General features: G+C 35.1%; 1 protein-coding gene and 1 non-coding gene across 3 annotated transcripts in view; one reads left to right on the plus strand and one right to left on the minus strand.

Moving 5' to 3' along the window:
• Window positions 1-762: 762 nt before the first annotated feature.
• Window positions 763-864, minus strand: LOC127546076 (U6 spliceosomal RNA). Its single transcript, XR_007949937.1, has one exon. It is a non-coding gene; the product is annotated as a U6 spliceosomal RNA (small nuclear RNA).
• Window positions 865-5,502: 4,638 nt separating this feature from the next.
• Window positions 5,503-14,059, plus strand: part of LMAN1 (lectin, mannose binding 1) — a 45,971-nt gene continuing 37,414 nt past the window's right edge. For both annotated transcript variants that reach the window (XM_051969558.1, XM_051969557.1), the window contains exons 1-3: window positions 5,503-5,791; window positions 11,395-11,549; window positions 11,630-11,737. In XM_051969558.1, coding sequence (XP_051825518.1) covers window positions 5,548-5,791; window positions 11,395-11,549; window positions 11,630-11,737 — 507 coding nt within the window. In that variant the 5' untranslated portion in view covers window positions 5,503-5,547. The remainder of the gene's footprint in view (window positions 5,792-11,394; window positions 11,550-11,629; window positions 11,738-14,059) is intronic.

Below are 14,059 nucleotides of genomic sequence, written 5' to 3' on the forward strand. Positions count from 1 at the left end.
TTTATATTATGAGTGCTGGGATTTTATATTCCAAGCAAGGTCTCTTTTTTACAGTGGTAGTTACTAAGACTTAGGGATATATGGGGTGCTTAAGGAGGACTAGCACCTTTGGTGTGAGGGCTTGCTGATCTCTTTTCAGGGCTGCTCATCCACCTTTGGTGGATGTCACCTGTCACCCAACTGTAGCATGTGCATCGGGCCACGTTTCCACAAAACTGTTCCAGTACATAGGTTAATTTAGGTTGAGGATAACCTACAGATCTGAAATCGATTGGTTAGTTAGTGGGAGGGTCTTAACCTCTTTATTTTCTGTACCATTCATTTCTTATTTAGCATCTGCTACTCTTTATTGTTTTTATTTGCTTTCTCAGTCAATTGTAAATTCTTAAAGTATATTTCTTATATGTTTTTGTATTCCTTGAGTCTAAAACAGTGCTTTAGAAGTACTAAGTGCCAAATAAATATTTATAGATGACATGTGGCTAAAGCATACCTTTTTTTTCACTTTTTAAAAATTCTTAGTTTCCTTCAAGGCTCAGTTCAAGCAACACCTAAATAACATTTCTCAATCTCTTCCACAAACTAACTGCCCTTTCCCCCTTAAAAAAAAGTTTCTTTATTTCTCTGTTTTGTTATATGTATATATGTAGAGCTACTTCCTCAATGAATGGAAGGTCTTTTAAGGTCAGGGGTTATTTTTCATTTTTTGTTTCATATTACAAGTGCCATACTCAGAATAGATTCTTTAAAGTTATTATAATAATAATAATGAAATGCTTCACTAATTTACATGTCATCTTTGCATAGAGCCAAAGCTAATCTGGATTGTTCCAATTTTAGCAAATGTATTGCTTAAGCAAGCACATAGAATAGACAGAATAAATGTTTATTGCTTGACTGATTCATATTTTACAAAGCAATTTCCCATAGACCTGGTTCAGAACACTATGATATGGTTACATTTAGGATCGCAGTAGTTAAATTCAGAAGAAACTTAGAAACCATCTAATCCAAACTTCCTATTTACAAAAGAGGAAACCTCCAGAGGGGTGACATAACGTCCTCTACAATTAAGGTAAGACTGCAATTCAGGAAAAAAGTATGAAAATATATACGAAAATATATGAATGAAAATATAATAAGAGTTGGGGTAGAGCAGTGGTCTTCCCAAGACAAAGAAGACTAAAGAGAGAGATTAGAATAGAGGCCTGGCCCCTGTTAAGTGAAACACCTCTAGGCTAATTCCACTGAAATAACTAGCTGCTGATCCCTGGGGTTAGCTAGGGAAGAAGCCTTGGTCCCAGCCACAGGAACTTTCACCTCCTGGACAGTATCTGAGTAGAGGAAAATTGAAGGAAACTCTGCTGATAAGGAATACCAAATCCAGCTGTGCTGCCCAAATGAAGCCCTAGGAGAGAAAGAACCAGCATATACCTGCAGAAGCAGTGGAGCAGGTGCAACCTGCTGGCACCCACAAGAGGCTGGAGTTATTGGTTTTGAGTTTGAGGTCAGAGGGGAGAACTAAAGGAGTACCTCAAGACAAAAGCACCATCCCCTATATCCCAGGACTAGAGGTGAATTCACCAACAATCTGCTACAAAATGAGGAGGCAAAGGAAAGAGAACCAAACCATAGAACATTACTATGAAAATAGGGAAGACCAGGGTTCCTCTTCAAGGGAGGATACTGAAATTAAAAAAAAGCCTCTCCTACCCCAAGGAATAATCTCAAATGGTCACCTATCCAAAAAGAATTCATAGAAGAATATTTAAAAGATTTTTAAAAACAAATAAGAAAGATTGAGGAAAAACTAAAAAAAAAAAAGATTTTTAAAAACAAATAAGAAAGATTGAGGAAAAACTAAAAAAAAAAAAAGGAAAGAAAAAAAAAACAATTCAAGAAAAACAAGATTATATAAAGAAAGACAAAGAAAAGGAGATCTAAAAATCTTAGGAAAGAAAATGATTACTTGAAAACTAGAATTGGAAATGAAGAAGCCAGTAAAGTTATGAGATCAAGAAATAATAAAACAAAATATAAAGAATGAAAAATAGAAGAGTATGCAGGGCATCTTATAAGAAAAACTATTAATATGGAGAACAGATCAAGAAGAGAAAACATAAAGAATAATCAAACTATCTGAAAGCTGTGAGCAAAAAAAAGAATCTTGATATGTTAATACAAGAAATAATTTTTTAAAAAATTGTTCTGAACTGTTAAAACAAGAGGGGAAAGTAAAAAAAGAAAAAAAATCCACTGATTATTACCTGAAACAGATTCTAGGAGGAAAACCTACAGAAACATCATAGCTAAATTTTGAAACTCACAGATTAAGGAGAAATTATTACAAGCAAAAAGAAAAAAACAATTCAAATATAATGGTGCCATAATTAGAATAACAGAAGATCTAACAGCAACTACATTAAAAGACTGCAGGTCTTAGAACACTATATATCAAAAAGGAAAAGAACTAGAATTACACCCCAAAATATCATACCCAGCAAAATTAAGAATAATCCTGAATGTAAAAGAAGGATATTTAATGAATTCCTAGACTTTTAGAATTTTGTTGAAAAAATCTTGAACTTAATAGAAAAGTAACATATAAGATGCAAAAGAAATATAAGTTAAACATCAAAGAATAATTTCAAGGGACTCAGTAAGGACAAATTTTATATTTTATATATGAAATTGTAAACCATATGTCTGAAATTGTCATTAGTAAGTGGATAATTCAAAGGAAAGATTGTGGTAGGGCTGAGTATAATGTGATTCTAAAAAGCAAAACTGTGTAGGAAAAGGTTAAAAAAAAGATAAATTATTCATATGAATGAAGTACAAGAGCAAGAACTGACATATAAGGTTTAGATAGGGGAGAGGGGTTGGTAGTTCTGGAATCCTGTTCTCATTGGGAATGGGATAAAGAGAGAACAATACATATACAGTATATTTGGTCATTCCCTAGTAGATGAACACTTCCTCAGTTTCCAGTTTTTTGCTAATAGCAGAATATGTACTGATGGATGGATTTCTAGGAAGAATGGCCTTTTTTGTGGTATTGACAATTGTAAGTTGTCCAGTTTTTACGGAAGATTATTTTTAAAAGATTACATCAGAAACAAAAATATAAATCTAGTTATATGATCAATAATAATAACACATTAAGTTTTCCAATATTAACACTATACGAGATCATCAAAGTTCTGAGCACATTTAGAGCATCCAAAATTGGGGCTAGGGATTGTAACAAAAGGGTAACTCTAGAACCTCATCACCTTCTTCTCAGGGATAGAATAAACAGTCCTATGAACAGTTGTCAGGCTTTACCTCCTAGAGCTGTTGTCTCCTTTCTCAACATCTAAGATTTGAACAGATGCCAAAAAGACACAGTAGCTGAAACAGTAGCAGCAATGCCTATGAAAAGAAATTCTGTTTAGTTTATTTTAGGTTTTTAAAAATATATATTATTGTTATTGTTGTTGAAGAGAAGGAGGGAAGGAGAATATATGAAAGGCATTATGCATTTGGGGGAGAAAGGAATATGGAGAGGGATTGAAAATAACTCCTTTTTAACAATGTATTCTATTGAATAAATAGGACTGTGGGTTTTAAAAAATAAGGAAAATCACACGATTGTACATAGATAGGCTATATTGGATTCCTTGCTGTCTTGGAAAGGGGAGAGAGAGGGAAAAGATTTGGAACTCAAAATTTTGTAAAAACAAATGTTGAAAACTATCTTTACCTATAATTTTTAAAAGTATTATTAAGCGCAAAAAATTAGTGCAAACCTAGTTTATTTTCTTGGAAAAAAACTCATTTGTCAGAATTCTCAGTATTGAGATTATAAACCATTTCACAGTTTTGCTTTTCTGAAACATGTTCTGTTTTGGATAAAAATATTTTTGAAGATTTTGAAATAGTTCACCTTTTTTTCTGTCAGTAATTTGTACCATTTGCCATTGGCTAAGAGAACCAGTATTGGGATTGATGATCTCAACTATAGAGTTTTAACTTTGTTTTTGCTCCCTCTCAGTATGTAGTACTCAAGTGCTCCAAACTTACTGCTTACTATGGCTAATTTCCTTAACCATTCTTCAATATGGTGTTTGATCCCATATTCAAAGCTCTGAGTCAGATGGGCAAATCAAATAGGTTGGGACAGCATGTTAGAACAGGATAAAGATTTCTAAATCTAAAGCACTTCGGCAGGAATATAATGACCTTGATAAGCAACCTCAGCTACTTAAGAAAAAAAAAAATTATTTAAAACTTAGACACTAAATAGAAAAAGAAAAAAAACTGCCATGTGCACAACAGAACATGAGAAAATTCAAAATATAAGAGAAGTTTCCATATCAAGAAAGTTTTTATAGTAAATACTTACACATTGTATTCAGAGCTATGCATTTTTCTTTGCTTCCATGTAGGCTTTGTTTTGTTTTCTGCAGTACTCTTTTTGTCCCCTTTCCTTCCCATCACTTCCTCCAAGAAGGTTACAGTTAAGCAAGGATATATTTATATATGTATATATACGTATGTCCACATACAAACATATACAGATATCTATAATCACACACATATATATATAAATTCATATACATTTCTATAAGGCCATACTATACTTGTTTGTCCAGTTTTTCTGAAGATGGATGATGCCTTTATAATTCCAAGTTTTTCCATATTTTTCTAAATCTACCATTCAGTCTCCTTTGTTCTTTTTCCGGCTGTAGATGGCATTTTTCTGGCTGCAGATGGCATTTTCTGTCCAAAGTCTTTTGGGATTATTTTAGGTCAGTGAACCACTGAGAAGAACCAAGTCTTTCATTGTTGATCATTACACATTCTTGCTGTTATTGTCCAATGGTCTGCTTGTTTCGCTCAGCATCAGTTCGTGTAAATTTTTCTAGGTTTTTCTAAAGTGAGCTTGTTCATCCTTTTTTTATAGAACAATACTATTCCATTACCTTCATATACCACAACTTGTTCAGCCATTTCCCAATTGACGGGCACCTACTCATTTTCCAAATTCTTTACCACCACAAGAAGGGCTGCTACAAACATTTTTGCTCACGTGCGTTACAGATCCTGCTGGGTCAAAGGTGTATGTACAGTAAAATATGCATTTTGGACAAGGTCAACGTCCCTTCCCCCCCCACGTATATTTGTTATAAGAGTTTTTTTTTTTTTTTTTCCTTCAGTGAGGTGGGAGGAGAAAAGTTGTGTGTGTGCGTGAGCATGTGTGTGAACTTTTCCCTTCCTTATCAGGTAAGCAGGGCACAAGTTCAAGAGTCAGATTGCCAACACAGATCGGGCAGCACGCCTTCCTCACCACGCCCCCTGAAGACTCCGCCCCCTCAGATTTGCCCTGCCTCCAGGTGCCCCAGCCACGCTGCCGCCTGGGAAGAAGGCGGTGCTGGTGGGCGTGGTTTCCCTTGGTCCCGAGGAGAGGGCCTGGAGGCTCAGCCAATCACCAAACGCCCTGTTGGCTCTTCGCTCGGTGTTTCGTTCCCTTCGCCGGCGGGCCGCCTTGTCCCAGAATCCAAGATGGCGGGGTCCAGGAGCAAGGGTCCCCGGGCCGGGGCCGGGCCGCTACTCTGCATGCTGCTATTATCTCTGAGCCGTTTCTCCAATGCCCAAGGAGCGGGCGGGGACCCCGTGGCGGGTGGCGGAACTCCTGCCTCCACCCCGACTCCACAGCCCCACCGCCGGTTCGAGTACAAGTACAGCTTCAAGGGGCCGCATCTGGTGCAGAGCGACGGGACCGTTCCCTTCTGGGCCCACGCGGGGAGTAAGTGCAGACCAAACGTAGGGGAGGCAGTGTCCCCTTCTTGGACCCCTCCCGCGATGGCCCTGCTCGGCTAAGAGAAGGGAAGCCCCTGCAGCCGGGGAGAGGGGAGGGGGAAAGGGACAGGAGGGGGCGTCTGAGAGGGGCCCCCTCATCCTCCTCCAACCGTCGCCCCACGACCCTTCCCTTCCTCCCCAGGCCGGACCACCACGGGCCCCCTCCCAGTGCCTTCTCCCCCATTCCATCCCCACCTCTCCGAAACCTTTGGTTTCTTGGATCAGGTTTCCCTGATCCCGCCACGTATCGCTTGGGGGATCCCGCCCCCTTTCCCGGGAAGTGGCCGAGCTACCAACACTCGGTGCTGGTCTTGGGAACTCGGGGTTCATTTCAGCAGACCTCACTTAACTTGCTTTTTAAAAAGTTAAATAATATTTCAGGATAATTGATAAATGTAACTGTTTATTTTATCTTAACTCTTTTAAAAACGTTATTCCGGGAAGGGGTCCTTAGGCTTCCTCATACCCTCAAAGGAAGTGGGGTAGGTCAGGACGCCCGCATTCACTCAACAGATTTAGTCAGTGGTTGGACACTGTGTGGGACTTCAGCTTGTACCTGTGCATAAGCCATCCACCTTTCCCCTACTCCCCCCTCCCCTCTAGAATGCTCTCTCAGTCGCCTCTGCCTCGAGCCTTTTTCCATGCAAGTACCACCTCTTATTTGATGCCTTTTCTGATCACCTCCCCCCTTCCAACTGCTGCTCATGCTCTACTTCGGAATTTCTTTGTATTTACTATATATATATATATTTTTTTTTTTCTATTTTTTAATGTGTTCATCTTTTTCCATTTAGACTATAAGCTCCTTGAAGGCAGCCATGCTTTGACTTATGTCACTTAACCCTAGTGCTTGTCACAGTTGCCATTTAACAGATATTCTCTAATGGTATCTGTGCCAAGCAGGTATTAGGTAGGCAGTTGACAAAATGCCATTAAATTGTGTGTTGAGTATATGTGTTGGCTGGGTGATAAGAAAATTAAAGTGAAAAAAGGATCCTTATTCTCTATCTTATGTTTATAAAGTAGAAAATTTCTTTTAAATCTTAACTTATATATATGATTAATTCCCCCTCCCAACGGCTGAAATGACCTCTGTTGACTTTAGTGTTATTTCACAAATTCTTTTAATGTAGAGAATAGTTTTCTTAAAACTGAAAATCTACCTTCAGTTTGTGGCTCCTTTAAGGAGTAACTTGGCTTAGCCTTTATCTGATAAGTTTTCTTTCTTGTATTGTAAAGGGTGTAACTTTATATGGATTCTTTTGTTTAGAAGAGGTGAGAAAGAACATTTTTAGATGTTTTTGAAGTTTCATATTTAGACCTGCTATCAGATCTGATCATAAGATCTAAAATTTAGATCTAGAGCCATTTAGATTCTCATTTTACAAATGTGGAAGCTTATTCCCCCATGTCAGTTTCTAATAATTTTTCAGTTGGTTCTCTAGGATTCTCTAAATATACCATCATGCAATCTATAAAGAGTGATAATTTTGTTTCCTCATTATCTACTCCAGTCTTAAAATTTCTTTTTCTTATTACTAAAGCTAACTTTTCTAGTACAATAATAGTGGTGATAATGGGCAACCTTGGTTCATCCTGGTCTTATTGGGAATGCTTCTAATTTATCCAATTTAATATATAATGCTTGTTGATGGTTTTAAATAGATGCTACTTATCATTTTAAGGAAAACTCCTTTTATTCCTATGCTCTTTAATGTTTTTATTAGGAATGGGTGTTGTATTTTGAAAAATACTTTTTATATATTTATTGATTGCTATAAATATATATTTATATATATGTATATATATAGACACATATATTTATATATTGATCATTGATGATTTTATGATTTCTAGAAGTCAGTTTTAAAAGGAAGATTTGAATCCAGTTTTTCTGACCCAGAGCCCATGTTGTTATTATATCCAGTTGTCATATATAATGCTAACTTTATACGTTCAGTTGTTCATTTGATCTTCTAGCCCTGAACATAACACATTACAAAATATAGTAATATGGTTGGAATACTTTTAGGATTTTTCACTAAAGCATTTATTGTAGACTAAACTATGGTCATCTTAATTTCTTAATTATAAGTAATAAAACACTGATTTGTATAAGCTTACAAACAATTTTTTATATGTGGATGTGTATGCTTCAATCAAAATACTGGACTTCATGACTGGCTTCTGAGTTGAGCATGTATAGAAAGTATACATGCAAGCAAAAGCTCTCTGTTGCATCTTAATAACTAACATTATAAACTCCTAATGATTAGATCCTGTGCCTTTTGTGTCTCTTCTGCTCAAACCATAGGCAGATTTTTAGGGTTACAATTTATTTTCATGAATGGAGCCCTTAAGGACGACCACATACAGAATCCATAATCTTGATTTCATTAACTTCCTTGTAATCAGCTGATCTAACCAGATACAAATTGTTGAGTTGATGTGACTCTAAATTAGAGTTCATTCAACAAACCTTGAAATGTGATTTTGTGCAATTCCACAAACATTAAGTATTTTACAGGGCGTCTGCCAACACTGGAGCAGATACAATAGTTAAATGCAGCAATTTCCTATTCTTAAGAAGCTTACAACTTGTTAGATCAATAATACTATGTTTTTTAATAAGTGACCATATTCTTGAAGTAGGAAAAGACCTAGTTCAAATCTTACCTCTAACTCATAAAAACTGTGTGACTGGTCAACTCACTTGTCAGTGCTCTATGCAGTCTTCTAAGACAGTCACTTATAAATCAATGACTTGTATGCATTGGTGGAAGGAGTTTTCCAAACCAGAACTGATGAAATTATAAGTACTACTTCTCCCTACCCCCATTTATTTGTGTGTGTGTATATATAGATAGGGGGGTGATGTGTAGTACATAAAATAGATCTAAGCTATCCAGGGATTGAAAGGTATTTGTTGTTTCTCACACTTAAGAATTATAGGGATTTGAGTGGATGGATTTTCAGGGCAGTTTTCAAGGCATTTGAACTGGGTCTTGAAAGATAAGGAGGATTTTGTTAGAGTTTGGTAGAGAGCAGAGAAATATGCTTTAATAATAGGGAAATTGAGGAAAGGTGATGTAAGTGTGAAATATTTGGGATTTCAAAGTGTCCCAAATATTCTAACCCTGGGAATCAGACCTGTGAATTTCAACCTTATTAAAGATTCATAGATATACATAGATTATTAAAATGTTCTTTACAGAACATCTTATTTACCTTTGCAGTTTTTATATGTTAAAATCTCTAAACCCCCTTCTTTCTGTCTTTTCACCTTTAAGTGCACTGAGAATTGGGAAATTAAATAAGTTTAAAGATACTTTATTATAAATTTTTAGAAGCCATGATGTATGTGTTCTTAAATCTCTAATTTAAAAAAAGTTTTTCCTTTTGTATACCTATTATCCCACCAGTGTACAAGGTAGAACTGTTTGATTAAGTTCCCAATATATAGTGCTTTGTACTAGTGAATTAATTGAAGATAATGGTAACAATGAAGAGTATCCAACCTTGTCCAAGTGTCTTAGCTTTTCTTTGCCTCAATTACCCCATAATAATAATTTTTGGCTTAGACAATTGTATGTGCTCATGTAGATCAAATCATGGAACTTAATGCTAGAAGGAACTCTAGAGATCATCTACTCTAATGTGTTAATCTTGAGATAAGGAAACTGAAATTCAGAAATAGTGACTTGTTCAAGATCATATAATCAGTGATAGAGTCTTGAATTCCAGTCCAGTGTTTTTTTTCATATAGCTTCATATATTTTTCATATAGTTTCATATTTGAACTTGGAAAAAAGAATAATAAGCCTTTTCCTTATGAGAATATTACTCAGGTCTTTTTGAGATGTTCAAAGGATGTTATTCACAGACCCTAACTGCAAAGTTATCCTTTTCAGTCATAACCCTTTATTGTTTTTCACACCGAGAATTTTAAATATGTAACTGTAGCTTTCTTTAATCATAGGTTTCAAGCACAAGTTTGACCATATTACTCCCCTGCTTAAGAATCTTCAAAGATCTCCGGTTCCTCCTGGATGAAATATAATAGTTGGGGATTTAATAGCCCTCATGGTTTAGTCTCAGCCTACCTTTCTACACTTGTTTCACATTCCTATAACCACTTGGTTGTGAAGTTTTCTACATTTACACCATCTTTTTGAGAATATCCCTTGTCTCTATATGCACAGTTACCACTTTGGGGCAGGCTCTTATCACTTTATGCTTGGACTGTTGCAATAGCCTTCTGGTTGAACTCTTTGCCTCAGACTTCTCTCCCCTCCAGTCTACTCTCCATTCAGCTGCCAAAATGGTTTTTGTCTGACCATATCACTCCCCTATTCAGTAAACTCCAATGGCTCTCAATTACCTCTAGAATCAAGTAGAAAATGTCCTATTTAGCATTTAAAGTCCTTCCTTTAAATGCTGACCCCTTCCTGTCTTTCCTGTCATCTTATATTTTATTCCATTTCACATAATGTACTATGCAATGACACTGGTCTTTGTGTTGTCCTTTGAAGGTGTTGCTCTGTCTCCTGACCTTTTTTTTTTTTTTTTTTTGGCTGCTCTACTACATGCCTGTTGTAATGTTATTTCTCTTCATCTCTTCCTTCCTGGCTTCCCTTGATTTCTTCAGGTCTCAGTTTCACTCACCTTTGGCAGAATAGCTTTCCAAGCCCTTCTCACTGCTAGTGTCTTCCTTCTGAAATTACTTTCCCTCTACTTGGTATATATCCTGAATATCCATAGTAACTTATATGTTGTCTTCTCCATTAAAATGTGAGTTTTTTGGTGGTGAAGCCTATAATTTTGTATTTTTGTTATAATTTTCTTTGTATATCAAGTATTTAACCACTTGCATGGCACATAGTAGGTACTTAGTGTATATTTGTTGACTTATTTGAATGACTTTATACATTCTGCATACTGGCTTACTTGCTGTTTGTTCCCTGAATTCCTGCCTGTCACCTTTCCATAAGTTTTCTAACTATTCCTTATCACTACAATGTTCTCTTTCTTGAAGTCCCCTTCTTAAAATCCTTAGCTTCCTTTAAGATTCAAATTATGTTCCATCTCTTGAAGGGAAGGGTAGATTCTTTCTTGATCCTAATCTAATTGTTAATTCTCTTTCCCTCCTTAAATTTTCATAATATATTTAACCTGTATATCTCTGCCCCACTTTAAGATGAATGAAAGCTTTTTGAGGGCAGGAATCATTTTTTAAAATTTTCTTTGTATACCAAACACCTAGAATAGTGCTTTGCATAAAGAAGGTGCTTAATAAACATTTGTTAGATTGGGTTTAATTGAATTGTAAACATATGATTTTATTGTTCAAAAGTATTAAATTTTGAAATGCCTGAAGCTGGTTTTTAAATATGGAGTATTTTTTAAACTGAATTGTTCTACTTATTATTGAATTGCCATTTTCACCTCATATTTTAGGGTCCATCTTGAAACACTTTAAAAGATCAGAATTATTATTTGAATATTATTGAAATGTCACTTAAAACTTTTCTTTAAAATATTTTTTTTCAGATGCAATACCTAGTTCAGACCAGATCCGAATAGCTCCATCTTTGAAAAGCCAAAAAGGCTCAGTCTGGACAAAGACAAAAGCTTCATTTGAAAACTGGGAGGTTGAGGTGACGTTTCGAGTCACAGGAAGAGGACGAATTGGAGCTGATGGCTTAGTATGGAAATTTGTTTAACTTTAAAATATACATTAGTATATACTTCTAGCCTCCTAAATTTTTCTGTACTATATTAACAGGCAATTTGGTATACAGAAAATCAAGGCTTGGAAGGTCCTGTGTTTGGATCAGCTGATAATTGGAATGGTGTTGGAATTTTCTTTGATTCTTTTGACAATGATGGAAAGGTATGTTTAATTGTTAGAAGGATAATATGCTTTAATATAGTATAACAACAACAGTGATAGCTTAACATTTATCTAGTATATTAAGGTTTTCAGAATACTTATTTTTTCTTATTTAATCCTTACAACTTTATAATTTAATTCTTTTATTATCCCCATATGAAACTGAGATAGAGAGAGGTTAAGTGACTTGCCTAGGGTTACTTTGGGACACTTATGTGTCCAAGAAGGGATCCAAGTTTACAATGTGATTTGTTAGGCCGTGCTACCTCCCATTATGACAATGATATTTATTGAGTTTATTAATTTTTTTCAAGAGTATTATAAAAGGGATATACACTTTTCCATACATAATAGCAGTTTATTTTTAACTTTTTTAGATAACTTGTATAAGTATTTTATAAAAAGTTGCCAATGTTAGAGGAATTGTGGAAAAACAAGTCCCCTCGTATGCTGTTGTTGAGCTGTAAATTGATGTAGCCATTTTGGAAAGTAGCTATAAAATAACAGAGATATCAGTGATTAAAAAAAAAAAAAGTACATATATCTTTGTTCACAGCAGTACTTTTTGTAGTAGCCAAAATGTAGAAATAGAATAAATGTCCATCATTTGAGAAAACAAATTATAGTATATGAATGTAATACATAGTAGTATGCAATAAAAAATAATGATTCTGAAACATGCAAATATTGAGAAAATGTATAAGAATTCTTATGGAAATAGGTTAAATAGAACCAAGAAAACTATACACCATGCTTACATCAGTGTAAATAGAAGTAATGATGCTCCTGAAAAATTAAAGCTGAATCCTTTGAAGTTATACCTCTCTTTATCTCTACACTCATTTTAGAGGTTGGGGCCTGTGGAGATATAGAACACTGCATATAATTGTTTGGTTTTGCTGGACTGTGGGTTTTTTTTTTCTTTTAAAAAATTCTTTGTTATAATGATAGCTCTTTGAGAGGGAAAGGGGAAAGTAGGATATTGGTAAATAAGAGTGATATAAAAACAAAATGTGTGAACAACATTTTTAAAGTGTTTTATGGTTTATAAGAGCTTTCACTTTATTTAATGCTTATGACAACCATATACATTGTGCCCACAGCAAAACAGGTAATACTTTCCACATTTTATAAAAGAGGAAACTCATTTTGAATGAATTAGATTGACTTTCCTGGACCTTCTCCCCTTTTCTTCTGGCTCCAAGTCCAGTGATCTTCCAGCTCACCACACTCCACAGAATCCTCAAAGGTTTAATCAATATTAAGAATAAACAACTATGAGAATACAAAAACCAGGACTATATATCCATTGTGTGCTTAGTAAATGTTAACTAGCGTGACTGATATTATCTACAGTTCTTTAGATGCCAACTAAAAGCATGTTATGGTCATGCCTTCTGTCAGCAGGCACAGAATTTAGCTTACTATTTTTCCTTTTAGTTCTTTACCTACCAAAATTTATTGCTACCCAGTTTGGCCTGTTAAGTATAATTTTTATTTTTCTTGCCCTATTGCTTTCCCCCTCTAAAATTACATTGATGACTTGATTACTTTTGGTTTGTGCAACATGATCATTTCATCATCTGGCTTCCCTCTTCCAGTGGAATCCTTCTTTGTGACCAAAAAAAAAAAAAAATTTGAAAAGTATTCGGGTAAAGCAAAACTGATCAACATAGAAAAAGCAAGTGACAGACATCATATGGAGTAATGCACGTGTTAGTTCCCTGTCAAGTTACTGAGAGAATGGTGGTGTGTTTTATTTTCCATCATAGGGAACAAAATTGGTCATAGCAAAAAATTTGGATTTGTTGCCTTTTTGATTTGAATGATTGTAATAATTCTATATATAAATCTTATAGTTCTGTATTCTTCATTCTGTATTAGTTTATACCAGTTTTTGTGTTTCTTTAAATTCCTTAAGATTGTTGTTTCTTATACTAGTTATATTCCATTATATTTATTTACCTAAAAAAAAGCTATTCAGCCATTGGTACTCACTTTATTTTCAGTTTTTGCTACCATAAAGAATACTCCTATAAATTTTTTAGTAATAGTAAATTGAACCTTTACCTCCCTTGGGTCTGTTCCATTTATTGAGATCTATGGGTCAAAAGGAAGAAATAGTTTAGTCTCTTTTCCTTTCACAATTCAAAATTATTTTCCAGAACACTTGGCTCAATTTGTAATTCTACCAGTAGTGTATTAGTGCACCTGACTTCCCCACAGCTTTGGCAACACTGATTTTATTTTAACATTTTTGACAAATCAGGAGAAAGGTGAAAGATGCAAGGTTTGTTTGGTTTTTTTTGTTTTTTGTTTTAG

The sequence above is a fragment of the Antechinus flavipes genome, chromosome 1, assembly GCF_016432865.1.
Source record: "Antechinus flavipes isolate AdamAnt ecotype Samford, QLD, Australia chromosome 1, AdamAnt_v2, whole genome shotgun sequence".
Lineage (NCBI taxonomy): Eukaryota > Metazoa > Chordata > Mammalia > Dasyuromorphia > Dasyuridae > Antechinus > Antechinus flavipes.